Source organism: Neomonachus schauinslandi, chromosome 4 (assembly GCF_002201575.2).
Source record: "Neomonachus schauinslandi chromosome 4, ASM220157v2, whole genome shotgun sequence".
Classification (NCBI taxonomy): Eukaryota; Metazoa; Chordata; class Mammalia; order Carnivora; family Phocidae; genus Neomonachus; species Neomonachus schauinslandi.
The window spans coordinates 93,320,219-93,340,043 of record NC_058406.1 but is presented as its reverse complement, the minus strand read 5'-3'; the positions used below and the strand labels follow the sequence as shown (position 1 = coordinate 93,340,043).

Sequence of the window (19,825 nt, the reverse complement as noted above, 5' to 3'; positions counted from 1 at the left end):
AATGTCTTGAAATTTTTATGCCTTGTAAATATCTCTGGTTTAAGATGATATAAACAACGCCCTCACCAATATTAGCCATATATGTTAAACTCATATACTCCTCTATTTGCTACTTATGATGTTCAACCAACCACATTTTGCTTTACATGATGCGGGTACAATATTAACGTATCCTTTTCACTTTGGTTCATTTTTCATTCTCTCTTCCTTTCATCATTAAGTAGAACAGAATTAAAGGTAAAAGGTAAGATTTTTCTGCCTAGAGCAGCAGTCCCCAAATTCTTTCAGTCAAAACCATCTTTTGTTTTCACAGCAACACTAAGACAAATCACTTGCTTTTCCACTTCCCCTCTCAAGTGTGCATAATGCAGGTCCCAGAAGCTACATGATGTGTGATGGCTTTATCACTCTGATGGCTAATGGAATGTGTGGGCACATATGAGAATCCAGTTGTCTTTTATTAAGTCAGACACTATGCCATTCGTAAAAATGTAAATCAATGCCATTCTTTGCACTATTTTTCTTTTTTTTGTTGGTTTGGAAAATATAGTTGTTTTTCATGAAAATGTTATTTAGGTTAACAAGTAATGGATTTCTTATTGTAATTTTTTTTTAAGATTTTATTTATTTGTCAGAGAGAGCACAAGCAGGGGGAGCAGCAGTGGGAGAGGGAGAAGCAGGCTCCCTGCTGAGAAAGGAGCCCGATGTGGGACTTGATCCCAGGACCCTGGGATCATGACCTGAGCTGAAGGCAGACGCTTAACTGACTGAGCCACCCAGGTGTCCCTGTTATTATATTTTTAGATTAATAAATATTTAACATTTCTCAGTTTTAATTTCTAATAAGGTATATATTGACAGATAAAAGCTATTTGTTTTTTTTTGTTTTTATTTTTAAAATTATTTTTTATTTTATTTTTTAAAGATTTATTTATTTATTTAGAGAGAGAGTGCATGCGCCTCAAGCAGACTCTTTGCGGAGTGCAGAACCTAATGTGAGGCTTGATCCCACAACCCCGAGTTCACGACCTGAGCCGAAATAAGGAGTTGGATGCTTAACCAACTGAGCCACCCAAGTATCCCTTTAATTTTTTAAAAAGTTTTATTTATTTATTTTTTAAAGATTTTATTTATTTATTTGGGAGAGAGAGAGAGAAAGCACAAGCAGAGGGAGCAGCAGAGGGAGAGGGAGAAGCAGGCTCTGCAAGGAGCCCGATGCAGGGAGCCCAATGCAGGGCTTGATCCCAGGACCAATTTTTTTTTTAAGATTTTTAAGATTTTTTTTTTTAATGTAAGATCTACACTCAATATGGGGCTCGAACTCACAACCCTGAGATCAAGAGTCACATGCTCCACCGACCAAGCCAGCCAGGTGCCCCAAACAAAAGCTATTTGAAGGTGCTCAATAACTTCTAGGATACAAAGAAGTACTGAGAATGCAAAAAAAAATTATGTCCCTTCTTTCCAGGTATAGAACACAATACTTTTTAATTGAATATTTCTAAAAATGTTCAGCTTCTCTAGTGATACGAATGTAGCCCTACAGGATTTGCTGGCAAACTTTCCTTCTTCCTGGTATTTATTGACTAAAGATATTGCTATCCTTGAGCAAATCTCACAACTGAGAAAGAGAAAGAAGTGTGGATTCTCTAAAGCCATTATCAATATTTGTCATTATATTGTTATGTTACATTATGTTATATTTCATAATTACTTCTTATATTTGGGCGCCTGGGTGGCTCAGTTGGTTGGGCGACTGCCTTCGGCTCAGGTCATGATCCTGGAGTCTCAGGATCGAGTCCCGCATCGGGCTCCCTGCTCGGCGGGGGTCTGCTTCTCCCTCTGACCCTCCCCCCTCTCATGCTCTCTCTCTCTCTCATTCTCTCTCTCTCAAATAAATAAATAAAATCTTTAAAAAAAAAATTACTTCTTATATTTAGTCAAAGACTGTGAACTAATATAGTGGGTTGATTGCATACTTTTATAAGCTGCCAAAAACAAAGCACTGAAAACAAACTGAATTTCTAGTGGCAGAATCAGTACTCAGGATCAAAATCAACTTTTTAAAGAAAACTGAGGCACAAGTGAGACAGATATTAAGTATTCCACACTCACCGAAACAGTTACTGAATCCTGTACATCTTTATGACTAACCAACTGAACATTGCCATCTTCATAATAGTGAACCTGTGTGAGACAATGGTTGAGCAAGTTTATGTGTAGTTCATACAGAAACCTATTGCTAAGGTACAAATCCATGCCTAAAGCCATGCCCAATCTTTTTTTTTTTAAAGCCATCTCCAATCTTTACCAACTCTGAACAAAATATTAATATGACCAACTGTAACTTACAATGGTGGTTAAAATTCACAGAATACTTTAAATTTTTAAGAATTCTCACTTTTCTTAGCAGGGGAAACTGATTATTAATTAAGTTCAACAAATATTTATTATGTGTTATTGCATTCCAGGCACTGTGCTAGTATTGTGAATACAAAGACCTTAAATAAGATTCCACTCTTAAGAGTATTAAAATAATTAAAATAAAATCTAACATTAGTTTTTCTCTGTGAAAACCAAGGAATTTTAATGGATCCTAATCCCTTACACATCTCTCCACATATACAATCATCAATATTGGTAAGTAGATCTGACCGAGTGCAGGAAAAACTTAATTGACAGTTAAAGACAAATTGAAAAAAATATGCTACTGGTAAATCAGACTACAAAAAAGCAAGACAAAAGCAGTTCTGAGGATGTATGGTAAAGTGGGGTGCTACAATTATGAGACCAATTAGCAAGGAGGCATACACAAGAGACAGACTAACCAACGACATATCAGAAAGTTTTGGCAACTTACAAGATAGGTTCAGTCACCTTAACATGGCTACAAACTGGCCATATAAAATAGGATGAGTATCCTTTTGTTATGTGCATTTGAACAGGGTCTTGCAAATAGGAGTTGTCACCTAAATGGACAAGTAGAGAAGGACATCTAGCAAGGGGATAAAAAAAGTACAAGAGAATGGTTTAGTTTAGGGAAGAATAAAGAACTCACTGCAGATGAGTATGTGTGGAGGGTAGTGTGGCAGGAGACAGTGCTCTGATGTAAGCTGGAGACAGACTGTGAAAAGCAAACTGCCTTATAAACCACGTTAAGAATTCAGACTCTATCCTATTAAAGGTGATGGGACTCAGGGAAAGGGAATGTTTTAGAAAGATTAGACTTGTGTTATGAAGAAAATCACGTGGAAGGAGTGAAACTGGGGCATAATGCTAGAATAGTAGTCTAGGTACTGCCCGTTTCCTTCATCTAGTCCAGGCTACCAGGAGACATTTGGACAAAAAGGAATGTTTGTAGAGATAAAGCAGAAAAAAAGAACTATACCTGCACTACTACAGCTATTGAGTCCTTACTATATGTTAAACACTATGCCAAACATTTTAGTTGTTACTTATATTATCTCATTCAATCTTTACAAAAACTCTGAAACAGGGACCATTGTTATTCCTATTTTTATTTTTTTTTAAAGATTTTATTTATTTGACAGAGAGAGCACAAGCGGGAGATGGGGGGGTTGGCAGGCAGAGGGAAAGGGAGAAGCAGGCTCCCTGCTGAGCAAGGAGCCTGACACCAGGTTTGATCCCAGGACCGTGAGATCATGACCTGGGCTGAAGGCAGATGCTTAACTGACTGAGCCACCCAGGCATCCCTGTTATTCCTATTTTACAGATAAGGAAACTGAGGCTTGAGGCAGTTTAATAACTTATCCATGTTCACATACCGAGTAGGAAGAGGAGCTAGAACATGAATTAGGTCAAATTCCAGAACTAAAACCATGTCCAACATGCATAATACCTCCCACTGTTAAGTTCTGTCACAAAATTAGAAATTCCCTGATCCAGGTAGAAGTAACGTGTCTCATTAGGGACAGTCTTCTAAGATATCATTAGAAGGGGATTAAAACAGCCAAGCCTTCATCTAGGCAGAAACCACTATCCTATTAGCAAGAAAAGCACTTCCCTGGGCAATATGAATCCACTACAGAGCCTTGTTTAAGGGGACAAAAATAGCTGGCTCTGTCCAGATGCGCAACACAAACTAGACTTTCCATACCTTCTCCAAACACTTAAATTTCATCTTTTGGCTTTCTAAAGGAGTTTAAAGAGAAAAAGACAATTTAAGAATACACTGGAAAAGCAGGGAGTTGATAAATGCCTAATACCTACATGCAAGATATCAGAACAGAAAAGATCTGGGCAAAAAAGCCTGGGCTAAGTAATGATGACATATAAAGGTTAAAATTCCAACAGACAAGTGAGATAGGGAAGCCGAATGGACTCCATTCTAGAAAGGCCCTTTTTCTGCTGTTTCTCTGCTAAGTCCTATTTACTCATGTTTTCATACTTTGCATCTGAGTAAACCAAAGAAGTTATGTTCCCACTCCAAGGGGACACAAGAAAGTTAATCATTTTCTAAGTTTCATCCTAGGCTCCCAAACACCTGATAACATCTAAGAAGAAATGGATCCCAAGCACATTCTAGGACATTAGCTTTGAACAAACCTTGGTTGACACTGGCATTAATACACCCTACCTTCGGTGATTTATGGAATACACCTATTGTTCACCTGGCACTCACCTTTAATTGGAACCTATCCTGAATTCCTGAAGGAACATGTACCCTGGATCCCTTTCCAGTATAAATCCCTAACACCAAGTGATGGGGAGACTCACTTTTCCTTTTCTGAGTCTCCCAGACACTCCATCTGCTATCCTCTATCACTTACACTATTCAATAAACTCTGCTCTCACTTCCTCTTGGCTTGAGTTTCATTCCTATGCTATGCAAAACCAAGGACCTTCCTGGCTGGTCCTATGGGGCCCCCTCTGAGTCTTCAGATCTGGCCTGCCTATGTTACAAGGACAAGGATGTTCAAAATACAGGTGGGTCACACCCAGACACTAGTTTTGTTTGATCATTTTTTAACTAAGAAACTGAAAGTCCAGAGGCTGAAAAGAACACTAGGAAGAGGACTGAGTACAAACAGGACAAGGGATATTTAAAAAAATGGAGCTCTGTCCAGAGAAGAAACAAGGACTTACATATTTGAGACAGGTGTCTCAGAACCCATCTGAAAGCAGGGCACATCTTTTTTTGTCCAAGAATAAGGACTATGCAACTGGTTTGAACTTCTATCATGTGTCTTAAGAACTAGAACATGAACAGGAATATAGAATAAGGCCGCTAAGGCTTGCTGTTTATAAACTCAGTTGAAAATCTAAAAATATTGACTTCATTATCTAATACACCAATGACAAATTAAGCTTAAACTCTGAGGGTTTCTTTTTTTTTAATTTTTAAAAATTTTTTAAAGATTTTATTTTTAAGTAATCTCTATACCCAGCACAGTGCTTGAACTTACAACTCCGAGATCAAGAACCAGCCGGGTGCTGCAAACCCTGTTGTAAAACGAAACTTTTTCTTTTTTGGGCAGGGAAGGGAACAAACCATTTTACTGAGGTGCTTAGGGGGAGGAGTCCAAGGGCTGGGAGGACAATGACATCAGATATCCTCAATGAGATCCTTGGCCAGGATCTCCCCAGCTTCAAAGTTGCCAAAAGCAATAAAACCTTTCTAGGTCTCATCTGCTAATAAAAATTTCAACATGACTATCATCAACATAAATCCTCAGAAACTGTTGACTTCCCAGAACTACCCTTTTGCCTATAGAATAACCAAAGGGCTAAATATCTTAGTGACTTTTCCAAGTAATTCTCACTCTGATTTTTAAGATATGTATATGAAGCAAGCTTTTCCCCAAGGTGTGGTGAGCCAATCTGGTTAGAAGGTGTAAATAAGGTCTGGGTACTGACCCCTATTTGAAGTCTTACCAGAAACTATCACCCTTTATGATATGTACACTTAATTTATAGGTTTGCATTCGCAAAGTTGAAACACAAGCCAACTATTTCCTTCTAGAAGAAAATAAAGTTACATAAATTTATAGTAAGCTGCTCAGTTAATGCTAATGTCACAGTTACGAGAGATCTAAAGCATTAGGCTACTCATATATACGGTTAAACAGAAATAGAATAATACATATGTTGTCTTAGGTTGGGCTCCCCTAGAAGCATACCCCTAGACAAAGATTTGAGAGGAAGTAATTTGGGAGGTAATCTCAGGAAGGACTAGTAAGGACTGTGTTACTGAGACACAGAAGGGAAGGAAGTGTTATAGGTGCATTAATGAACAGGTTATAGCTGGGCCCTGGACTCTGGAAGACTTAGCAGAACATGCTTCAGAGTTGTCCGACCTAACAGGTGAGGAAGCTGACATATTTATCTACCAACTCTTGTATGTCACTACAGATTGCTCCAGAGCTGTGAACTTAACATTTCTAGCTTGCCTCATCTGAGTTGGGCATGCTCCTGTGGCTAGGAAAAGCTCCCAGGAAGAAAGCTGCTGTTACTTGTAGCAGGGAGCTATCCTGAAAAGAGTGGGTACAGATGATATCTACCACATAGGCTCTGATTAAATTATACCGTTTTAAAAGGCAGCTCTTGCTAATTGTTATAAAAGCAAGACTTAACGCAATATAATAGAGGTACGATTAAATACTGATTTTCTCAGTTATCATTAACTTTTAATATGACCTGAGAGTTAGCTGGGCTTAAGAATTAAATCACCCTCAATTTGAAAGTCAAATCTCTGCTAGGATATCAGAAGACTTTGAACCAGATAGGCATCCAATGAATTAACAAGCTCCTTATTCACCTGCTTATCTGTTCTGAAACAAGCATTAGAACTCTGCTCAGCTTGGTTACTTATATTCCATACATGATGACACTTGGCAATTCTCTCTAGTTCCTCTGTGTTATTTACTTGATTTTAAAACCTTCTGTTATTACTGTAAAAAACAAAACAATAATCCCATTCATGTAGCTGTTTTCAGAGCAAAGAGTTAAGTTTTATGTCTATGTACACACTTAAATGAGGTAATATACAAGAGACCCTAAGTAAGTTACAGCAGCTGCTACTTAGTCACTTAATAATTGTTTTCTTCTTTCTTAGAACTGCTATTTTAAAAAATTATTGTTATTATTATTATTATTTAAGTAGGCTCCATGCCCAGTGTGGAGCCCAACGCAGGGCTTGAACGAACTCACAACCCTGAGATCAAGACCTGAGCTGAGATCAGGAGCAGATGCTTAACAGACTGAACCACCCAGGTGCCCCCAGAACTGCTATTTGATAATTCCTGGAAAAACCTTAGGTTATCTTTGGAAGAGAAAAATAATAAGCAAGCAGTACATACCACATGACTATCCTTTATCAATCCAGAATAGCTCTTTTTAACTACTTCCCCACAAAGGAGGCTCCTATTTCTATTTACTACCGTCCATCTTCCTTTGCATCTATCTACATATAGTTGTTCCTTACTTCAAATACCAACTTCCATGTTTGTTTTCAAGATGTGACATTTTAACATGGCCTATTAACATGTGGGGTCTCACCTGAATCTTAAGTACTCCAACCACCTGGGCTGTAGGTGGTGTGATGGTGAACTTCCACTCTGATCTCCAACGACCATTCCTATTAAAACACATACAAGACTGCATAGTTAGCTATTAGCCCAAGAAAGAGGTGATTTGCCACTAAGGCAGAGAATTTGGGAAGCGGGGGTAAAAGTCATTTCCAGTTTGACATATCTAAGGCTCTGTCTACTCAAATATAAGTCTATATCCAAGTGCCTAAACATAAGCCTTTTCTAAGTTATTCTGACTTTCATTTTTCAATCTTGGAATAGAAAACCATGCCTATACTGTTCATGGGAGGCTCTTCCACACACAGATGGATGGGCTGCTGAGTTTTGCAATTAAATCACATATTATTAGCCAAACCCAAGTAAAACTCAGATTTTCAACTAGGCACTTTATTAATCAATCACTTATTCTCACTCGATATTAAGAGCACTTTTTAAAAAGATAGATTATAAAATCTCAGAATTGAAAGGAATCTAAATGTTCATATCTAAATCCCTCATTTTACAGATGGGGAACTGAAGTCTCTCAAATAAGTTATCCCAAACTAGTTAGATTAAAAACCAAGTTTCAACTGCTGGTTTGGTTTCTTTCCAATATAAATTAGATACAAATAGAAGAGAACATCTGCTTTCTTACCAGAAGTTTTTAGGCTGAAACTGGTGGCTTTCAATACATGCAATAATGGTCTGTTGCCCATCTATAGTTTTAGCATAAACCTATTGTTAAAAAAAAAAAAAGTTAGACTCTGAAAACATATTTAATCTAAGTGACAAACACTATACAAAAGCAGCATACTAAATTCTTGGGGGAGACAAAGAATCAGGCAGGATGAACTTATAACTCACAAGACTTCATGGGATGTGAACACAGAGCAGAACATGTTTAGTTCCACAAGAGACCATGGTACAATGAACGCAGAAGGAAATACTACTCCTGACTAGGGGTACAAGGGAGATGCCGGTTAGGCTGGGCCTTACAAGACAGGTGAGATACTCATAAACAGAGACTGAGAGGGAAGATGAGTAAACTGTTCAGACAGGAAACTGGGGGCTTGTTCAGTGAAATGGTGATGATCCAGGATAGTAGATTTAAGTCCCGTAGTTGTAGATGTAAGGTAAAAAGTCTGGACATTATTCTACAGGCAACGGACAGAACCAAAACAATATAACCAGAACTATTGTTTTGGAAGAATAATATTGGTATACAGGATACAATGGAGGAAAAGCTGAAGTTGGTTAGGAGGCCAGAGCATTAATCTAGGCAATATGTCAGGGTAGTATCAGTGGGTATCAGGATGCAGAAGCATAACCAAGTCTAGCAATATACTGCAAGTGAAGGGCAAAAAAGGGGAAAGAGCCATAGTACTTGCATGCTGAGATGACCAGAAAGATGGTAGTGTCATTAACAAATTGGGAAATTCAGCTAGTAGTTAGAAACCCCAACTGTTCCTTAATGTGGAAGAGGTGAACAGAAATGCAATACGAAGGAAAAGCAAAAAAAACCAAATAGTGCTTTACAGTCCACAAAATGTTTTCATGTTTACTTTCCCTATATTGAATAACTATGAGCTTTCAAGAGAGAGAAATACAGCAATGGGGAATGCATACATTTACAAAGGTAGGGGAGAAGAAAAGAAGTAGAAACAGACTTAGAATGAGTAAAGGGTGCTGACAGAGCAGTCTAAGCAAAAGAGAATCTCTAGAAGTAGCTGGTTGGTCTCAGTGTGAAATAGCATATGGAAGTCAAGGATGAAGAAAAGGATACTGAGTCAGGCAATTCAGGAACCATCAATAACCTCAGCGAGAAATTCTGTAAAGACTGAAGCCAAAATTCACAGGGTTAAGAAGTAGATAGGGAATGAAGAAGTGGCACTAGTAGGAGCGGAATGCTCCCAGGTGTGGTTATGTAGCAGAGAGAGATAAGGGAAGCAAAGAAGTGAAGGAGAGTGAGGAGGAGCAAGAGAGAAAAAGAGAAGAGAAGTGACTTAGAGAAATTATTATGACTGAGGGAGTTTGTTCTCCTTAAGGACAGGAGAAATAAAAATATTTCTAGGTAAAGAGAAATGTATCAGATAGGATAATATAAAATCAAGAATAAGGATCCTTCTTCCTAAGATTAAGTACAGTGGAAGAGGGAAGACTGCTGAGTGTGGAAAGAAGAGAAAAAGATTTCATGTCAGTCTTATAAAATGTGGGGGATCAGAAAGATGCCTAAGGACAATGGGAATGGTTTGGAACACGCTATACAGAAAACATCATCGGGAATATTGAGGTGACATTAAGAATTACTAAGCAGGACAGCTCTGAAGATATAAAACACTTGGGTACAGTAGACACTGTTAGAACAATTCCATGGCTTTCTGTAGCTCATCTGTTAGCTAAGACAAGTGAGAAAAGGACAAAGTAGGGTTACTTGGTGTAGAAGCTCTCCAAATTAAGAACAGGTAGTGCCAAATTTTAAATAGGTAACAAATGTTAAGTAGAAAATAGATTTAGGATTGCAAAGTCAATTTCTAAAAGAGTGTGTGTCATGTCTTCCTTTGCAATACTGGGTTGCAAAATGGAACTGTACTTACCCACCATAATGGGTTTTCTCCGTTATTTAAAAAATAAAAAACAAAAAACATGTAATAATAATAATATCCAACATTTAGGCAGAGCTTTCTTTGTGCCACTTTCCAAGCATTTTATATGCATTATTAGCTCATTTAATCTTCACAACAATCCTATGATGTAAGAACTATTATTTCCATTTTGTAAGTGAAAACAGGCACTGAGATGTTAACTCATTTGCCCAAGATCACATAGCTAATTAAGTGGCAAGACAAGGATTCAAACCAGTTAGTATGGCTTCAAGTAAGGGCTCTTAACCGATATTCTATCATTGCCATTTAACTCATCATCATTACATACTGAAAATATTCTAATAGACATTTTAAAATCATATCTGCAATTTTACAGAGGAAAAATCATGATAGTCAAATTTAGCATTTTTTAACATCAAGAGGTAGGAAAAAAAAAAGTCAAATTACCTGATTAAAAAAAAATAGTTCAAATAGTTTTGACGATCCAATGAAAACATGTAAACTATGTAAAAAGTAGCTTTCTATAAAAATGCCTATACCAAAAAGTCATAAATGTGGCAATAGCTGTCTTGACAATCTTAATTTACTTTTTCCCCATGTCTAAAGATGTTTTAAAACTTTTCTTGATGGGTATAAGGCAATTTCTGATGAATAAATAAGACAAAGGTGAAATAGGATGCAATGAAATTTAAAATTTTTATGCACTGGGATTTTTAAAAAGAATTTTCCATATAAAATTTTCCATTCATACAAACTCTTTCAAAAATGAGTTAGGGAATAAAATACAGAGGAGACTCTAAGAAGAAAGAAGTGATGTTTGTCTGGCCAAAGCCCCCAAAGGATAAGGTAAATGTAAGAAATAAAACATTCTTTAATAATGAAGCAGGCAGATACTTAACAGTACAGAAGCCATTGGAATAATGATCTTTCACATAGGTCCTTAGAGCACTGTCACAGGATTCTCTCCAAGACTTCAGACCTCCATCTACGTCCTCTGGCTGGGGGTCACTTGCTTCTTTCCGTAAGTGATCAAACTTAAAGGAAATTTTGTTTCTTGGATCTAAAAATCTGCTATTCCCCAGGTCACCATGTTCTGTAATTAAGACCTTCCAAAGAATAATTACAAATATGAGTAATTGTAAAAAGACAGTTCTTGTCAAATTTTACAAAACAAATAACAATTCTGAAGACAGTTAACTTTTCATTCAGACTTGAGTTTCTCTTCCATATTGATTTTTTAACAAAGTCACATTTTTTTTTTTAATTTAATTTTTTAAGTAAACTCTACCCCCAACGTGGGGCTTGAACCCATGACCCCAAGATCAAGAGTAGCATGCTCTATTGACTGAGCCAGCCAGGTGCTCCTCAAGTCACATTTTTATTCTTTTTTCTTAAGATTTATTTATTTGAGAAAGAGAGAGAGAGGTTGGGGGGGGAGAGGGAGACACTCAAGCAGACTCTGCGTGGAGCCTAACTAGGGGCTTATCTCACAACCCTGAGATCACGACCTGAGCTGAAATAGAGGTGGACGTTCAACCAACTGCACCACCCAGGCGCTCCTCACATTTTTATTCTTATAAAAATATTACATTTATGGTTAAGCCACCTCTAAACCACAATATTTCCCCATCCTACCATTCATTTCTTGGTTTCTGTCTAATGTATTGCCAATGTATATACCTTATACATAGCTATAACAATAACTTATCTGTACACTTTTATATTCTTTTTTTTACATATTTCATAAAACTTTCCCAGTCATTATACTTAGCATTTAAAATAGGTAATACCTTCACATGGTTCAATAATGAAAAAATATATATAAAGTGAGATCTTTTTCTCACCTTTAACTCCTATTCACTAAATTCCTAATAAATTTCCTCTTCTCCACAAGGCAATTGATTTTATTAATTTAAAGCAAGGGTCAGCATGGCAGGTGCCACTTGTTTTTGTAAAGTTTTATTGAACACAGCCCTGCTTGTTTGTTTTTGTACTGTCTATGGCTGCTTTCCTGCAAGAGCAGGGTGGAGTAGTCACAACTAACCCCGTCCAGCAAAGCTGAAAATATTTACTCTCTGGCTCTTTAAAAAAAAATTGCCAATCCCTGATATATTCTTTCAGAGTTTCTTTTTTACAAATACAAGTATGAATATGTATTCTAACTCCCCACCCTTTCTTTAACTCAAAAACTAGCATACTATACTATACTTAGTGTTACGGTTTTTTTTTTTTTTTAAACTTAATATATCTAGAAGAACTTTCCCGATAAGTACTCTGAGAACTTCTTTGTTTTTGTTACAGTTGGATACTACACCATTGTATGGATATACAAAAATTTATTCAACCAGTCCTCTATTAATGGATAGTTGGGTTGTTTCCAATCTTTTGCTATTATGAACAATACTGCAACAAATGTCCTTGTATGTTCATTATGTACAAATTATGTATGTGTGTCAAGCACTCATGTGAGATAAATTCTCTGAAGGGGGACAACTATGTCAAAGGGAAAAATGTATTCATAATATGGACATGCATAATATAGGGTGTCATACCAAGTTACAAGCACATCATCAATAGAAATTTTAATTGGCATTTCTTTTCATTTTTTAAAGTCATTTTCTAGTTGAACTCTTTATTAATTAGGCAGATAAAATTTTGCATGTGTCAAGTTTCACTTATTTTTTCCTAATTTCCCATTTGTCTTTTGACACATTTACCATTTTTAATAATTACATATAATTTCACAATAGTGACATACCATAATATACTCAATCATTTCTGAATTGAAGGAGGTTTAAGCTACTTACAGTTTCCATTACTGAGAGTCACTATAAATTCTACCATAAATAAAATCTTCTGCTTAAAAAAAATTCTTTGGAAAGAATTCCTAGTTTTGAGATTCCTGTTCTTATTACTAGACTAACCTTTAAAAAACTTGCTTATAATGATGGTGGGAACCATGAATGTAACGGTTTCCTTAGTCTTACCCTCATAAAGCTTTAAAAAATCTTCACAATTCTGTAACTTTCATAACTAAAAGGTAAATATATTCACATTAAATTTTAATCTGCATTTCCTTAATTACTACTTCTGGGCGATCTAACACTTGTCTTTCTTTTCTCTTTTTTCTTTTTCTTTTTTTTTTTTTGATCTAACACTTTTCTAAGTATGCTTTGTTATTTCCCACTTGGGTGCAAGTGGTTCATGTCTGTTGCTTGTTTATTCACTGAACTCTTGGCATCACCCTTAGGTATCTGAATAACCTCTTTATCTATTATGCTTGAGAAACAGATTTACTCCTTTTAAAATCTTATTTTTAAGCCTTTTTATTATGCAACGGTCACTTTCTTTTATAAACTTCTTTAAGTTTTTATTTATTTCAGTGCTCTCTACATCCAATGTGGGGCTGAAAATCAAAATCCTGAGATCAAGAGTTGTGTGCTCCACTGACTGAGCCAGTCAGGCGCCTGCCTCCTTTTATGAACTTTCTAATGTTTCATCATTACTTAAGTTATGATTTCCTTTCCATTTCCTACTAAATTTTTATGTTTTAAAAAATTATTTTACATTTAAACTCCACCTGGAATTAAGCAAAATGTACAGTTGGCACTGGAAATCAAAGTTAGATTAATCTCATAAATTTTATCAATTGTTTCCTTTTCCCTTCTGTTTTATGATACTTAGGGGCTTTCTGATTGTTGCCTTGTGTCTTTCATTAGTCTTCTTTCATTTGTTTATCTTGATCAGAATAATCTTGTATGGTCTATTTTTCATAGGAATTGTATGAAATCTATTTGAAAAACAAAGTTTTCATATCATTTTTCTTATTCAGATAAGCTTTCCATATTATTTATACTTCTTATTCAGAAACATGGCATTTAAATCTATTTCATTTTCTATTTATTTCCTTGATTAAAGTGTGTGTGTGTGAACTGTACTGCAGACTTTTGCTAGTTTCCAATCCAAATCTATTCTCTCCTTTCCCGTACTAACAAAACTGCAAAGATTTTCAAAAAGACAATGTTAAAAAAATGACACTTTCCAGCTAGGAATGACAGAGTTAAAGGAGTTCTGTCAATAACTTATCAGTGGAAGTTGCTTCTGGAAAGGCCAGTAGCACTTTTTCCAACTTCCTCTTTTTCCCTTCCTGGAACATGGATTCAATGCCCTGAAATGGGGCAGCTCTCTTAAAGAGCGTGATAATGAGGGGTGCTTGGGTGGCTCAGTCGGTTGGGCGTCTGCCTTCAGCTCAGGTCATGATCCCAGGGACCTGGGATGGAGCCCCGTGTCGGGCTCCCTGCTCAGCGAGGAGCCTGCTTCTCCCTCTCCCCTCCTGCTTGCGAGTTCTCTCTCTCGCTATCTCTCTCTCTCAAATCAATCAAGCTTAAAAAAAAAAAGAGCACAATAATGAAAACGACACCTATGGAAGGCAGAATAGAGAGCTGGAAGCAACTAGGATCTCTGATGATATGGTGGAGCTACTGTAACAGCTCTAATATTATCTCTGGACTTCTTATATGACAAAAATCTCTACTTAGTTAACCTACTGTAGTCAATTTTTATTATAAGCAGGAGTGGCATCTATTTTATTTTTGTCTTATTTTTTCCTTTGTGAGTATGTGTGTTTTATGGCAGCTACTTTATTTTTTTTAAAGATTTTATTTTTAAGTAATCTCTGTACCCAACATGGTGCTCAAACTTAAAACCCTGAGATCAAGCACTGCATGCTCTACTCACTGAGACACCCAGGCGCGCCCCTATGGCATCTTTAATAATTTATACATCTTTCCTTGTTTTAGTGTCCAGTAATGGGTTTTTGTTGTTGCTGTTGTTATGGCTAAGAATGCAATCTCCTTTTGACTATATTTTAAGCTGGCTACTACTGGTACATGGGAATGTTCTTATAACATGTATCTGGACACATCTTATTTCAATAATTCCTCTCTATCTGCAAGCAATTTTTATTTTTTCAGTATTTATCTTTTATACTTGTAATTAATCTATTTTCATTAAAATTCAGATAAGCAAAAATATAAACCAAAACAAAAAAATATATATATAAACCAAAACAAACAATAAGCAAAACAAAATTTAGTAATCCTGTAATTCCAACACACAGAGTTAACATTTTGGTGTATATTTTCCCACATTTCTTTTTCTATGCACATGTATGTATCTTATAGTTTTGATTCTTAAGATGCATATGTCCTCCCATGACTTAACATTTCATAAAATGGGATTCATCTTATACCTGATGGCATCTTAGGACTGTGTCATAGTTTAATTGGCAGTGTTTTTTCTTAGTGATACATAAAATAATGGTGCACTTTTCACAAAATTTAATATACAATGATTCTGGAGTGCTTCGGTGGCTCAGTTCATTAAGTGTCTGCCTTCGGCTCAGGTCATGATCCCAGGGTCCTGGGATCGAGCTCCGCATTGGGCTCTCTGCTTAGTGTAGAGCCTGCTTCTCCCTCTCCTTCTGCCCCTCCTCCCCACTTGTGCTTTCTCTTTCTCTCAAATAAATAAATAAAATCTTAAAAAAAAAAAAAAGATGCACTGATATATTAAGTTCACTTAAATATCTATTTAAAAAATAAACTAGCACAATTCTACATATGCTCCTTTATGTTCTAGCTTAATATATCACAAACATCTTCTCAGGTCAGCATTCCCAGATCAGTATTTATACTGGTTTTCAATGACTACATGGTATTTTGGTCTACAGATAATTAATTTAATGTTGGGCATTTAGATTGTTCCCAACTTTTCACTATTATAAACCTTGCTTCAAATAATCTTTTTAATACATTTACATACTTATTTTCCTAGGAGAAATTCTGCAGGTTTATGGGTTCAAAGAAGATTGAGACTTTTAAAAAGCATTTGGTATTTAGTGACATACTGCCTTTGAAGTGTACATTAATGAATTTGCAAAGTCCTGTCATACAATGTTAATAACTATGATAATAATGGAAATATTTGCTTTGTTCCTCTATTTAAATAGGGATGCCTATTTTCCTATACAATGTCAAATTTGATGTATCATGTTATTCTCACCAAGGAGAATTACATATAGCTATAAAATCTGTGTAAAACTCAACCCTTATTTTCACTATTTTATTAGGGGCAGCTCTCTTTTCCAGTCAAAGAAACTCCAAGTATTATGAGAGAGAGGAAGAATTTCCTAATATGTAGAACATTTACAAAAGCTATGAAAACTAAGACATGAATTTATTCAGCATCTTATCTTCAGACATCTGCTTTGGGTTCTAAGATTTCTACTACCACCCAGGCACAGCCTACCAAAATGAACAGTCATTACCTGATCTTCATATCCTTCTATCTTCACAGGTGTGAACTGATCCATGTTATACTGGGCAAATGCACTGTTTTTTAAAAAGTAAAAAAAGGAGGGGGGGAAGAATTATATATAAATACAAAGGTAATTCACATAATAGTGAAAGAGAATGTAAAAACACTCTATGGTGCTCTTTCCCTTTCTCTCTAGGCGACTGTGTTTTCCTAATGCCTTCCAGCTTTCTGAAGGAACTCTTCTCCACAAAGATCTCAGATGTGCCCTAAACTCTGAAATTACCTTTTCCTCTCCACCCCTAGGCTCCAATATAACTCCCCCTTAGACTATTCCTAAGTTTTAAGAAATCCAGTTTTCATGAATTACCAACAGTTTTCATCATTTAGACAGAAGCTTTCAGTAATTCAAAAAAATCTTCAATTGATGCACATTTTAGCAATGCTGTCTTCTTTATTCTGGGCTCTCTAAGGTAGGGCAGGTAGGAGAGACCACAACTAAATGTACTGGAAGACATCTGACATGAGGAGAGGGTGAAGTAAGAGTTGAGCATGAGTCAAGTCTCCGATGAGAGTTTAAGGCAGAAGAGATTATCTGAAAAGGGGGATATGAATAATCAAAGTGCATGCCTAATATTATTGCTTACTTGTCCAGTGCTACATTTATAAAACTGCATTTTCAATGGCTCCCTAGTACATCTTACAAAGTAAGCAAAAAGGTAAAGTGAAAATAAATGGAAATAAGCTGCAGTGTAAAAAAGCATAATACACTTACAAAGTATCAGTCTTCTCAGAGAATTCTCTTGCCAACGGAAGAGTTAAACACCTCTCCAGCCCAATTTTAACTTAGTAAAACACCTACTAGACCACTATTTTTAAGCAGACTATTAAATTCTTCCTAGACTTTTCAAGAGAAACCAAAGAAACAGATATTTAAAGCTAATCTTCAATCTTTTCATTTTAAGTTATTGTTGTGCTTTTTAATTAATCATTTCCTCAGAACACCACAACCCAATTAACAAAATGAGTCCTCAACACAGTAGTTCTTCAGAAAGGAATATAAATTAAGCGTTCATGGAAGTGGATTTTTTTTTTTTTAGAAAGCTTAAGGAGTAGGGAATAAATAAGTATTCCATTCTAAAATACATCCTAAGATTATAGATTACAAATACCAACATCAAAATTTGTTAACATTTAATCCCATCTCAAGAAAATGGTATTTCCATTCTACCATTTGTGTGGGCCCAAAACTTGAGATCATCTTTGATTCTTCTTTCTCTCAAATTTCACATGCAATCCCATCAGCAAATCTTATAGGTTCTACCTTGAATACATATTCAGAATCTAATTCCTTCCCATCACCCTTACTACTACCACTCTAGTCCAAACCACCGCCATTTATCTCTGAACTACTGCAGTAAGTCTTCTAACTACGCATCTTCCTTCAATCTTTGCCCCCTGCATAGCAACCAGTGATTATTCTAAAATATAATCTCATCGAGTCATTCTCTGCTCAGAACACTAATAATCTGCCCTCTCTTTCACAATAAAATCCTCTCTTTAAAATGGCCTACAACACCCTAGTTAGTCCAGAAGGGCTGGGAATTATCAGAGAATGGTTCTAGGGATCAGAAGCAAAGGCAGAAATCCAGGAAAGAGTAAATCCGAAGTTGTTCAGGCCTCCTTTATTTTATATAGAAGGCAATAATGTGAGGATGATGATTACTGAAACAACACTTACTGAACACTTACTATGAGGACTATGGCCAAGGGACTGAAGCACCTCATTACAGAAAAAAAAAACCTGAATTTTTCATCCCTGTGGAAAATCAAATATTTGGGCATAAGACAGTTCTCCTTTAGTAAGAATGTTCTCTGAAAATCTAGAATCTATAAGAAACAGAGTATTTATGAAAACAAAGCTTTATTGTCAGGGCAATTAAAGCATCTGAACTAAATACCAAGTTCTACTGTTACTCCTAATTGGAAATGGGACAACAGGCTTAAGATACAATCAGTCTTGGGTCTTGGCATTCCTCCCCCATCTCCTCTTCAGCAGTACCTTATCACGTGAAGGACAGAGTAGATTTATTTTGGGTAGCAGGATATACTAAGACCAATATATGGCAGGCAAGGAACTTGCCCTGTGAAATAGTGAATTCCTTATTATTAGAAGCATTCAGATTGGATAATCATCTTTTGACAAAATGTAGAGAGGTTCTCTCAATGATAGAGCAGAGATAGACGGGTTGAACTAGCAAATCATGAATGCCTTTTTCTATGGCATTCTGTGCATCTAAGAGAAACCAGCATTAGAATGTATCTTTGGTGTGTGCCTAAATCAATGTATAATTAGAGTATCATTCATGATGACAATTATAGTGATGCTGTACAAATGTTAGGGTTTGCGGAATCTGGTCCCAAAATGAGGTTCAAAAGAGCAGCACGGACAGGGCAGAAGATGACTGTTTCCCAGGTAGCAGCTCTTAAGATAGTTTTCTATAGCTAAAATCTAAACCAACTGATTATCACACCAAATGCTTTTATGATAATTATTTGTTGCTCTACATCAAAATCTTTGTCCCATCCTCTTTACCCCACCCTTTCCCAGTCATTATCCTTTTCTGGTTTCCTCTTTACAAAGGAACTCTGGGCCAATTACATAGACAGTAACTGAAAGAGAATTTTGTATGTAAAGGAAAGTAGTGATAAAGCCAGATAACAGGGGGCCTTGAAAGCTAGACAGTGTTTAGATTTGAAGAAAACAAAAACACACATCACTGTAATGTTTTTGAGGACAAAGATAAAATGAAAATGGTATTTTCATTTAATTAGCCTGATAGTGATAAGGAATCAATGACTAGGTTGAATAACCATGCTATTATTCTACAGTTAATTCTATTAAGGCACTTTATGAATATCTACTATTTTGTGGCAATTTGAGAACATTATTCCTCAATAGCAGCCTAATTTTTCTATAGCTAGCGTTTAAAAAAAATTCAACATGAACTAAAAGGAGTATAGAGGAAACCCTAACAGCTCATATTAAGCTCTGCTTTAATAGGGAAGATCTGGGCAAAAAGAAAAATAAAAAAAATAAGATCACATATAATAAGTTTAAAGGAAGTAAACAACATGGCATGTTTTCTCCAAGTAAAAAAATACAACTAAAACTGCTAAAACCAACTGCTTTATACTGAAGTATTCTATTTTAAACTTAGTTTTCAGGGTACAAATTTATTATCAACATAGTTTATCCAAAATTAAAATAAATATATAAGTGGATCTTGAATGATACTTACTGTGCTGCCCCTTCCCTGAGGAGATTGTCATTATTAAGCAGTAGCCGGACATCTGAGGAAAAAACATTAAAAGATGCTA

The 19,825-nt window shown here is 36.0% G+C and overlaps 1 protein-coding gene across 2 annotated transcripts in view; it reads right to left on the bottom strand.

The window, feature by feature from the left end:
• CAPZA1 (capping actin protein of muscle Z-line subunit alpha 1) overlaps positions 1 to 19,825 on the bottom strand; it is a 220,456-nt gene that overhangs the window by 1,844 nt on the left and 198,787 nt on the right. For both annotated transcript variants that reach the window (XM_021690076.1, XM_021690077.1), the window contains exons 3-8: positions 19,747 to 19,798; positions 16,458 to 16,521; positions 11,032 to 11,238; positions 8,185 to 8,264; positions 7,519 to 7,597; positions 2,116 to 2,187 (exon numbers count right to left, since the gene is read on the bottom strand). In XM_021690076.1, coding sequence (XP_021545751.1) covers positions 2,116 to 2,187; positions 7,519 to 7,597; positions 8,185 to 8,264; positions 11,032 to 11,238; positions 16,458 to 16,521; positions 19,747 to 19,798 — 554 coding nt within the window. The remainder of the gene's footprint in view (positions 1 to 2,115; positions 2,188 to 7,518; positions 7,598 to 8,184; positions 8,265 to 11,031; positions 11,239 to 16,457; positions 16,522 to 19,746; positions 19,799 to 19,825) is intronic.